Here is an 11471-nt window from a genome sequence, read left to right as displayed (position 1 = left end):
CAAAAGTTCATGATATTATTATTGTACGAGTTGAAAAGTGTACCGTCAGCCTTACCACAAAAAGTAGGTCATTACGTCACCGCAGCAACAGACAGACATGATAGTAGTAGGACAATCTAGAAAAAGCTAAGGCTATAATGGTAGTATCAGATCTGGTAAGACGACTTGGTTAACAGGAGGAGGCCCAAGTTAAAAGATATTGTGAACTAAATTTAATTTGGGATCGGCCCATCAATTCCCAAAGAAAAAACTCGTCATCAGCAAAGACGAGACCTCTGTCTCACTGAGAGGGTTCTAATTCTCAAGTGACAGAAACAAAAAAAATCAACTTTTAGTCACTTAGACACAAACAAACCCTGGAATCTATCTTTGCTTAGCTTTGGTCTTCTCTAATACCAAAAAATTGAAACAAGTGATGATCTTAACTGCTTTTGTTTTTCCGCTTCTTTTTAGGTTTGACAGCATCTTTGAGTGTCATCTCTCCACTCTTGTGTTTTGTAGTCTCAGCTGTATCTTTCATCTCTAAATCTCCTGTTACTTCTTTCTGCACATTTCCAGAATCGTTCGCCTTTTTCTTGATCGTTGACTTAGTCACTGACACTCCTGGCATTAGAAGAAACAAAACAAGTTTCAGTCTCCGCCTTGAGGAAGAAGCAAACAAAACTTATTAAAAAAAGGATAAAGAAAACTTTTTAACCTCTTGAAGCAAGTGAAGCTTTCAGTGAATCAACATCCATAGCTTCCGTGTAAGGATCCCTGTCCCACAAACAAAGATTCAGATTGTCTGGTAGATGAAATACGTGAAACAAGAGAGAGAGAGATTGAGAACTTTACCAGTTTGATGGACCGCCTTTGAAATTGCCAGGAGAAGCAGCAACAGCTTCCTGTTCCTTACTGCTTTTGAGTTCAACTGAAGAGAGGTTTAATCTTTCAACATATTCCCTAGATATCTCTGCAGCTATTGCCTCATCTTCAGACATCTTATGTCCCTCCTTCACAACTACAATAGGTCCAGAAACTTCAGGTTTAGCCAGAGTAGGATGTCGCTTCACCTTCTGTAAGCTCTTCTCACGGTTATACGCTTCAACCTGCACCAAGAAACACAAAGCACAACAAAAATGTGAGTCTTTTCTGTATTCAAAAGGCTTTGGATTTTTCAACTTTACCTCTTCTCTGATTATCTTAGTTGTTGCAGCAGCTCTTGAAGAAGCAAGACGCAAGCAATGAAGGATCACACTCTGGTTCACGCCTTCTTCTCCAGGTTTCTGGATAGCGCATATATCTCCATTAGCATTGACTGTCACAGTCATCCTCCCGCACATAACCTCTTCTTCAATATAAGTTGGGTCCATCACCTGCAATAACAACACAATCACATCTATTATCTCATAAACAAAGCAAAAGACTCAATAAAACACACAGTTTTGTTACCACAATGTTGCCTTTGTTGAAAAATCCAAACGTGAAGGCTATAGGGAGATGATGTATTATCAGTGGGACTGGCTCCCTTTCCTGCCAAAAGAAAGTAAAAACAGTTGAGAGCTTCTTTCTCTACTGTAACAAATTATTACAAGATGACAAAGAACATGAACTAACCTCTAGTGAATGTATGATAACTTCTTGATTGCTCTCTCCTCCTACAGTGCAGTCAGGTCTTCTAAACGTCATAAGCGCTGCCAACGCCGCAATATTTGCAGCATCAACCAAGTTCCTATTACAAAGACGAGTGTTCAAAACACACAAATAAGATAAGAGATCATCTTAACCTTCAATGAACATAACTCAACTGTAACCAATAAAACAAACATACCCTCCATTGTCTAAGATGTGAAGATCAATGCGAACAGACCAGACCTTCTTTCCAGCTAGAACGCAGAGTGACTCTGTATCCACCGCACGACTCTCTCTGCAACCAATACATTGACCAATCTACCATTACTCCAACGACACAAACCAGACTCGTTTTAAAATGGAGACTTACCTTAGACCACGGTCTATAATACGTCCAAGCTCTACAGCAGATTCGCCAGGACGACCAGGCTCAAAGGAAGGATCAGCCATAGGAGAAAACTCAGTGAAGATAGATAGAGAGCCTTCATTAGGTCTGTCTTTGTAAGGCTGAACCAGCTGAGCAGTCACAAAACCCATCACATGAGTGTGACCAAGTTGAACTTCTGAGCTACCATATTCTCTGTTCACTCACACAAAGATGAAAAAAAAGCTCAAAAACCCACAAGAAAAGTTGAAGTCTTTCTGAGCTAAGAATAGCAGAACAGTGTCAACAAGTGGATAGCACTTACTTGCCAAACTTAATAGTAAGCTTGCGGTAATCATAAAGACCACGACCATCTACTCTGAGCTCGGACTGCAACGCTGTCTCCACGAACTTACTTTCGTTCACCGTCAACCTCCACATATTAGCCAATCTCCCCTCCATTCTTTCCTATCACTACAAACACGATTTTCAGAAAATAAAAATCAAAACTTCCGAGAGAGAGAGAGAAGGGTTTTACCGTTTATGCCGTTGAAAGCGAGAGAGAGAGAGAGAGAGAGAGAGAGAGAGAGAGAGAGAGAGACCCTTGTACAACAATTCGGCGGTGCTCGGCGGCAGGTTTTGGGGGGAGAAGGAGAAAAGACGTTTGAGAAGATGATAATAGGCTTTTCTGTTTTTAAGGCCCGGCCCAATAATATTTTGGCCTTCTTTAGATTAACGATGTTGTAAGCCTGTTTGTTCGATTTTTCAACTTGCAAAAATAGTATTTTTTCATTAAGGTGGATTAATAATCTATTTTTAGGTGGTTTGTAACTTTGTATTACTGTCTTTCTCACTAGTCAAGTTTTTCTTTTGGTCTAAATGTTAAGATTTATAACCATTTTCTAAGTTTTACAATGTTGTGAAGAGACACAACTTATTACAAAAAGGAGAAGAAAAGGAGCGAAGAGAAGAGAGAGTAACGAGGCGATGCAACTACAACATCAATAACAACACCGAGGGGGAGTTAACTGTAGGGGGAGACAATCCAAAAGTACAATTCGAGAAGCGAGGGAGAGGAAGCAGAGACTGACGGGAGAGACAGCAACCGATCCTTGATGCCACGATCCACCACCTTATAGAATGCCTCCTGAGTCATCGATACGTCTCTGAATATGCGGGCATTCCGTTCACGCCACAGGTTATAGATAATGACTTGGTTGAGAAGCTTCATCACCACTGCAACCCTAGATGCATGCGGACCTTGAAGATGACGACATAGATCCACCACTGCTGCGACAGAAGGAGGGGGAGACGCCAAAAACCTGCCACGAAAACGATTCCAAGCAACAGCAGCAAACGAGCACTCAAAGAAAAGATGGGAGTGAGATTCAATAGCATTTGAACATAAAACACAACCTGGAGGAAGAGAAAGTCCCCAGGAGATCAGTCTGTCTCGAGTTGGGAGTCTACCAAGAATGGCAGTCCAAGTGGTAAAGGAACACCGGGGAATCTCCTCCCTAAACCACACCGTTGAGTGCCACTGGACTTGGGGCTTAGGAGTACGAAGCCTCTCCCACGTAGCCGGAGAGGAGAAAGACGCACCAAAACCACCAGAACGAGCTCACCATAGATAGACATCATTTCCGTTGGAGTCACTTGGAACGTCAGTTGTTGATAAAACAATTTGTAGCGTCTCTGCATAATCAGATCTAGCAGGAGGTAGGTTCCAGTGACCATTGTGTACAGCTTGCGCAACCGTAGCATTAAGGGGAATCCTGAGCGAGACAGGCCCTGAGCTTCCGAAGAGGAGAATTAAAGGACCAAGGTCGGTCCAGAAATCGAACCAGAACAGAGCTGTTCTTCCATCGCGGACAATGCAACGGAGATAAGTGTGGAGCTGCTCTCTCAGCCCTAGCATGCTCCGGACAGTTTTGGAGAACCTTGGCGATTCGTTAACTAGCCATATACTTCTGTCTCCGAACCGATTACTTTTCACCCAAGGAACCCATAAGGAACCCGAGGCAGTGAAAAAGAGCCAAATTCTCTTCAACCTAAACACCATCTCAAAGTCCTCAAGCCTTCTAAGACCAAGACCTCCCTCCTTCTTGGGATGACATATATCTGCCCAAGAAACTCTTGCACCAGCCGCTGAGGAGGTACTATTTTTCCATAGGAAACCAGAGCAGAGCGAGTCCACTTTTGTATAGAACCATTTCGGCAGAACGAAAACAGAGCTCCAAAAGTTCACCATACCATATATAACCGAAGATACCATCTGAACCTTACCAGCAAAAGATAAAAACTTTGCAGTCCATGAATGAAGTTTGGAGGTAATACGATCCAGGAATGGTTGCAAAGTCGCTGCAGAGATTCTTTTGGGACTTAATGGCAAGCCTAAATACCTTGTTGGGAACTCACCGCGCCTGAAACCAGAAAGAACACTCAGGTCTAAAGCTTGAATTGATGAATATCCCCCATAGAAGATCTCTGTTTTTGACTCGTTAGTATCAAGCCCAGACCACTCTTTGAAGTTGCACAATACATTCTTTATACCAGCTGTAGAATCACGGGAGCCATCGGAGAAGACTAAGAGATCATCCGCAAACAATAAGTGAGTGATCTTTGGAGATGTGCAGAGCGGATGAAGAGAGAAGGCACCATCGCTTTCAGCTTTGTTCAATAGTAGAGATAGAACTTCCATCAGCATGATAAACAAATAAGGAGAAATAGAATCTCCCTGCCGAAGTCCCTTCTTACCCTGAAAAAACCCAGCCAGCTCACCATTTATAGCAACAGAAAATCTGGGAGAAGAAATGCACTCACTGATCCAAGCAACAAACATGGGAGGGAACTGCTGCGCTTCTAGAACCTTGATCACAAAATCCCAACAGACAGTATCAAAAGCTTTGCGGATGTCTACCTTCAGCATAACACTTTTGAGGCATGATGATTTATTGTAATCCTTGATGAGCTTAGATGCAAGAAGAACATTTTCCCCTAGACTGCGACCTTTCAAGAAAGCCGCTTGGTTCGGACTTACACACTTCGAGTGTATAGGTTTAAGGCGATTGGCTATGATTTTTGAGATGAGCTTGTAGACTATATTGCAGCAACTGATAGGTCTGTAGTCACCAAGAGAGCAGGCCTCAGATTTCTTAGGAATTAAAGCAATAGCAGTAGTGTTCATGTCTTTAAGAAGGCGACCATTCTTGAAAAACTCGCGTACTGCATTGATAATATCCACCCCCACGATATCCCAAGAAGCTCGAATAAACTCCACCGAGTAACCATCTGGCCCTGGACTTTTGTTCAGTGGCATAGAGAATAATGTACCTTTAATCTCAACTGCTGTTACTTCTCGCTTAAGATAGTTCTGTTGAAGCTCTGTACAACGAAAAGGTAGCAGGTTCCTAAGCTCCTCAGACGTAGCCGATGAGACCGGAAGATCAGTAGAACCAAGAATCCCTTTAAAATAGTCTGCGGCGTGAGCTTTTATTTCCTCCACTCCATAGATCGAGTTATCGTTGGCATCCTTGAGAAAATGAATATGGTTCCTTGAAGCGTGGTGAGTAACCATACTGTGATAGAAGGGGGTATTGCGATCCCCAACACTAGCCCAGCGAACTCTAGACCTCTGTTTATAGTATTTTTCCTCCGCCTTGAGCAAAGTATTCAGCTTATCTCTCTCGAGGTGCTTTTCACGGGCCGTATCCCCATCAAGTAAGGTGAGCAAACGCCTTTGAAGCTCATCCACTTTCTCTTTCTGCGCCTTGACTCTTTGCGAAATACTACTAAAATGACGCTTATTAAGGCGACGTAGCGGCCTCTTAAGCAGCTTCATTGATCGAACCAGTTTGTATTGATCTGTACCAGTAATCTGCCCACAGTTCCAAGCTTCAATAACCGTCTCAGCGTATTCCGGTTGGTCTATGACATGATGGAAGAATTTAAACGGTTTGATTATCTGTCTCCTCATAGCTGGCATACGAAAGAAGCAAGGCGCGTGGTCTGACTGAGAAGGATCTAAGAAGTCCGCAAAGGAGTCAGGAAAAGATGATGACCAAGGTTGGTTTATGAAGGCGTGATCAATCTTCGTGGATATTGGATTGTTATCTTGACAGTTTCTCCACGTAAACGGTAAACCTTTAGACTGAGCTTCAAAAAGCTGAGCATCTTGTAATCCGATATTAGCTTCATCCATACCGGAGTCATCAGTGTGAGCAACCAGGTGATTTGAGTGATGTGAAGATCGCAGCATCTGATTGAAGTCTCCTAGGACACACCAAGGATGGACTGAGACCGGAGTTGTGGCCTGAAGGTCAGCAAGATGAACCCAGAGACTTCCCCGTTCCTCTACCAAGTTGAAACCATACACAAAAGTGACAGTAAAGGAGACGTTTTCAGACAAGATGTTAATCCCGCACGTGACTGATTGAGCTGAAGCCTTATAGACAACTAGAGTAACCCTCGGATCCCATACAACTACAATACGTCCAGAATCGTTATCTCCATAATTCCCAAAGTAATTCCACCCCCTCGGAATTGCCTGCAAAATTCTCTCTTTATTATTCTCCAAAATGTGAGTCTCCAAAAAAGCTCCAAAATAAGGCCTATGGATGTTAATCCAATCTTTGGTCATAGTGTGGCGTCTATCACTATTCAGCCCACGAACATTCCACGCAAAAAAACACATATCTAAAGATTTAGTTGTGTTTGGTGACCTTGCGGCCACTCTTCCTGTTTTTAACCAGGCAGAAAGGGTTCTCATGATCCTCCGGTGGATCAATGTCTTTATCTTGATCTGTAGTCAGCACAACAGGTAGAGGCTGAGAGAAACCTTCATCACCTGCAACTGGTTCTGAATCTGTTGTATCTTTATCAGCAGCCGATGTAGTGTCTGGCGGGTTTACAAAAACCTTTGGTTTTATAGCTCCTATATCCTGCTGAGCCTGATTTGCATCCACTCCCAACATAGGCGTTGAACCATCCGTAGCCACTGCAGATACTGGAGATACCACTTCCAACCCTTCCTCTAGTGCTTTAGAAACCTCGACTGATGCAGCGAGATCAGGCTGTGATGATATATGCTTACTCTTTACAAGCACCTCCTGAACGTCCAAAGTGACGGGGAGTGGAGCAGCTTCAGCCTTTTCTTGGCTAAACCCTAAACCCTAAACTCTAAACCCTAAACCCTAAACCCTAAATCCTAAACCCCACCCTTTAACTCTAAACCCTAAGTTTGTGACTTTTGATAAAACATTAAGTGCTATTTTTGTGACTTTTGACCTTGAGTGCTAGTTTGGGAACAAAAACTTGATTTAGTGTTATTTTTGTCTTTTTTCTTTTTGAAATTTGACATTTATATTATTTTTATTATATTATTTGGTATATATAATATATATTTTACATATAATATTACTAAATTTCATCAAAAATATATTAAGTGTTAAAAAATATAAATATAATTTCATTGTGAATATAAAACAAACAATATAATAATAGGTTCTTACTTATGTAAAATATGTATACATATATATTATTAATTTATAATTGTAATAGGATCATATATTAACATAGAATTTTTTTTAAAAAAAATATTTTATTATTTTATCGATTTGTATCAAATTTTGAACTGGATCACTTTGAGACCCAAAAATTTTATTAATCTATAGGGATTATTAATTTATCAAGTATTAGTTTATTGAGGTTAGGTTGGATTATCATGTTTACGTGTGTTTAGCTTCTAAACTAACCTCATCGTTACAGCTGACACTTGAATGCGAGAAGCGTTGATAGATTTAAGTTGAAAAATATATCTTAAAACAAAAAATATATATTTCTCTAAAAATATACTATACATTTCTTAAAAATAATAGAGCCATCGGGTTTGAATAAGGGTGTCACTACTCATTGCATTATAATTATAAATATATAAATATTAGGCCTGGCCGAAGGAAATATTTGGTATGGCCCAGAAAATGCTAGGTTCGACCAAATCTGGTGAGGATTGTTTTTAAATTTAGAAATGGATTCATGTATCTAAATAGATTCATGTATGCGTTTGTGTTTACATGTTATGATTGTAATCATAATCAGATTTCCTAACTGTATCTGTACCTCATCTTCTGGCGTGTGTGTACATTGTATTTTAGTCGAATTGAATTATATTTTAGTTGTACGTGTGTATTTTTATCTCCTATAACACTATGTTGAGTCTAGGCTTTTTGTTATTACCCTAAAAATGTTTTGCAACTTTATAGTCTTTAATCTTGTTATTTACAGTTGTAATTGTAGATTTTTGGTTGTTTGCTTTTTAAATAGAGTAGTAAACAGCTTTTGTGGCTTTTCTTTACAGGACAGCTGAAATATAAGTGTATCACATGTGTTCTAAACACATGTTTTCCTTGTTAGTGACAGCCGTTTTGTTGTAAATCACAGTCTTACAAATGAATATTCATCATTGTAAGGATATATATGTATATTATATCAATAAAGAGTTGACACTTGACAATCAATACTTAAGGTTCTTCATTCTTCAGTAACAACAGAAAAGGCAAGACAAATATGTGTACATATTTTAATATTTAAAACCAGAAAATAAACTAATAATAATCATGGAGTACATTAGTACAGTACTCTTCAATGATTTCAATTGGAAAGCTGGTTTCTCTTTCATGTTTTGTTAGTCATTTTAATTTATTCATTAGCAAATTAAAGTAGGTCTGGAACGGATCGGGTATCCGAACAATTTTAAGATATCCGGATCCGGATCCTTATCCAGCGGATCCGTAATTTTAATATTCTTATCCGGATCCGGATGTCGGATATCCTTCTAAAAATTATAATATCCGGCGGATATCTGGATCCAGATTTGGATCCTTAAAATAAATAAAAAATAATATTAATATATATAAAATATTAACAATAATTTAAAAATAAAAAAGATAAATAATGTTTTTAATTATTTCTATGTATAATATTACAAAATTTACATAAAATTTATATATAGTATTATAAAAATGAAAATTTATTAAATAAAATTAGTTTTTATATATAGATATTACTATTTTTGAAATAATTATTAATAAAATTTACGGATCCGGATATCCGGACTAAAAAATCAAGATATCAGGATCCGGATTCGGCTTTGATGGATCTAACATTTTACTATTTGGATCCGGATTCGGCCTCTCCGGATATCCGGATTTTCGGATCGGATCCAGATTGGATCTCGGATAAAAGTCTCAGGCCTAAATTAAAGTGTTTTTTTAAAGGAGCAAGTTAAAGTGTTTACTAGTTATAGTGGCGCCGAACCTTTAAAAAGGACACACATGTACATGTAGCCTTATATCTACAAATCTTCTGGGATATAAGCGTATTAATGAAAAGTTAAAGTCAATCAGTCAAAAACACGTTGTAGAGCTTTAGATCCAAAGATTCCGCTAGAAACATCTTATAGTAATAATATTTAACTCATTTTACAAAAGCTTGCAACGATAGTAATAAATTTAATTAAAAAAAAATTGGTAAACATAAATTTTTAGCAAAAAGAAATATAAATTTAATAAAATCGATCGTGAAGAATAAGAAAATAACAAGTTAAACTCCTCAAACAATATTAATAAAAACTGAGCATGGGTAAAAGACTGAAAGGGATCGGCTGATAACGTGAAAAGGGTCTGCTGATAAACCGACTCCTCGCCCTGCTTCGGCAAAAGACTGTCCCATTGCGGTGCCTCATACCCATTACCCCTTGAATGCAGCTCTTTGCTATTCTGATGCAGCGTGGAACAGCGTCTCGTGTAAGGGAGGAATGGGATGGACAATCTCAGACTCCGACGGCGCAACTCTCCTGCAGGGATCACTACCGCTCGCGTTTGCAGCCTCTCCACTTGTGGCCGAAGCGGTGGCGCTAAAGGAGAATTTAAAAGCTGCTAAATCCAACAATCTCAGTCACCTGATCTGTTTCTCAGATTCAAAAGGACTGATCAAACTGATCACAGGAAACTCATCTGTGATCGCTTTACAAGGGATTCTCCATGACATTGGTGTGTTGAGTAACTCCTTTTCATCTATCCTGTTTAAGTTTCTGCCTCGTAGTTATAATGTAGTCGCTGATGGCTTAGCCAAAAAGGCTCTGTTTCTGTTTCAAAACTCTGTAACCTAAGCTTCAATATAAGTATCGTTTGCCCAAAAAAAAAAAAAGAATTGTTTTTACTAATTTGAGTATTGTGTATTTACCAACGTCCAAGTTAATTAGTACATACGTCGATTCCTTGAAAAGTAAAGTGGGCCAACGTAAAACTTTAATGTAGTATTTTTCTTATAAATACTATACTATGTAATAGTCTGCGCATATGATTATTAGTTTCATTATTTTTAATAAAAAGATGTTAAATCTGTTTGATCTAGATATTAGTTCGGTTTTAAGTTTCTTTTTTGTTTTTAATCTTCTAAAATATAACTATTATTTTAAATTAATATTCATTTTCGTTTATTCGGTTAAAATGTTTGATCTTTTAGTTTTTTTGCAGTAAAAACAAAAAATTAATATTATTTGTTTATTTTCATGTTATGAATTTTAGATAGTCGTCATGTCGAATCAATAGCTTCATATTATAGTTTCTAAACAGATAATAATTTAAGAAAAAAAAATATTAAGACAGATCATTTCATTACAATTTGGTCAGTAGTGAAAGAAACATTAAGAAAAAATATTTCAACTTTCAAAAAAATTAGATACTTCAGTTGTGGTGAATACTTAGTTACAAGGTGCTCACATCAAGGTGCACATGTATGTGTATGTAAAAAGTATATAAAAATAGTTGACAAATATATAAAAATATTATTAAGTAATATTAAATGACATTTTTGTTCAAAATAATTCTTGAAAGATAAAATTAAAATTTATTTAAAATAAAAAAGGCCTTGACATTAGTCATTTTTTCATATAAAGAAAATAAAATTATATCCGTAAATAGGGGTGGACACATATCGAATATCTAGGTATTTGGAAGCATTCGTGTCGATTCAATTTTTAGCCACCTAGATATTCGGTGACTCGGATATCTGAAATGTTTTAGAATTTTAAAAAATATCCGATTTGATCCGTAAATAAAATAAAATAAAATTTTAAAATAATTGAAAATTCTAATAACAACATTTTATTACAAAAATAAAACATTATATAACTTTTTAAATTCTAGTACCTAATATAATAATTTTAATTCATAAAAATATTGTAAAACTGATATAAAGTATGATATATATAACGTATATATATAATTATGTACATATATGGATTCAGATCTGAGTAGCGCTCTCCCTTGTCATCTTCCTTGGTGGCTCGCCGTCTCTCCTCGGTCACCTCTGTGGGTCAGAGAGGTTGATAATCTGAGGCATCCTTTTTTGAGTTTTAGAGCTGGTCTTCTTGGTATGGTTACAACAACTGTGTAAGAGGAGGTATGTGGTTGGTGCAGTTGTGGGATGTTGGTGT

General features: G+C 37.9%; 1 protein-coding gene and 1 pseudogene across 1 annotated transcript; both read right to left on the bottom strand.

Moving 5' to 3' along the window:
• Positions 1-197: 197 nt before the first annotated feature.
• LOC106309656 (protein RRP45A) lies at positions 198-2549 on the bottom strand. Its single transcript, XM_013746734.1, has 10 exons — positions 2514-2549; positions 2301-2449; positions 1982-2191; positions 1811-1906; positions 1597-1711; positions 1432-1512; positions 1167-1355; positions 835-1088; positions 698-756; positions 198-603 (listed from the first exon to the last, which is right to left on the bottom strand). Exons 2-10 carry the CDS (start codon positions 2435-2437, stop codon positions 422-424), a joined length of 1323 nt encoding a protein of 440 aa, XP_013602188.1. The 5' UTR covers positions 2438-2449; positions 2514-2549; the 3' UTR covers positions 198-421.
• Positions 2550-2999: 450 nt separating this feature from the next.
• Positions 3000-3893, bottom strand: LOC106309207 (annotated as a pseudogene).
• Between the last annotated feature and the right edge of the window lie 7578 nt (positions 3894-11471).

The sequence above is a fragment of the Brassica oleracea genome, chromosome C8 (genome assembly GCF_000695525.1).
Source record: "Brassica oleracea var. oleracea cultivar TO1000 chromosome C8, BOL, whole genome shotgun sequence".
Taxonomy (NCBI): domain Eukaryota; kingdom Viridiplantae; phylum Streptophyta; class Magnoliopsida; order Brassicales; family Brassicaceae; genus Brassica; species Brassica oleracea.
The sequence above is the reverse complement of the archived record's forward strand: the minus strand, read 5'-3'. Positions and strand labels throughout refer to the sequence as shown.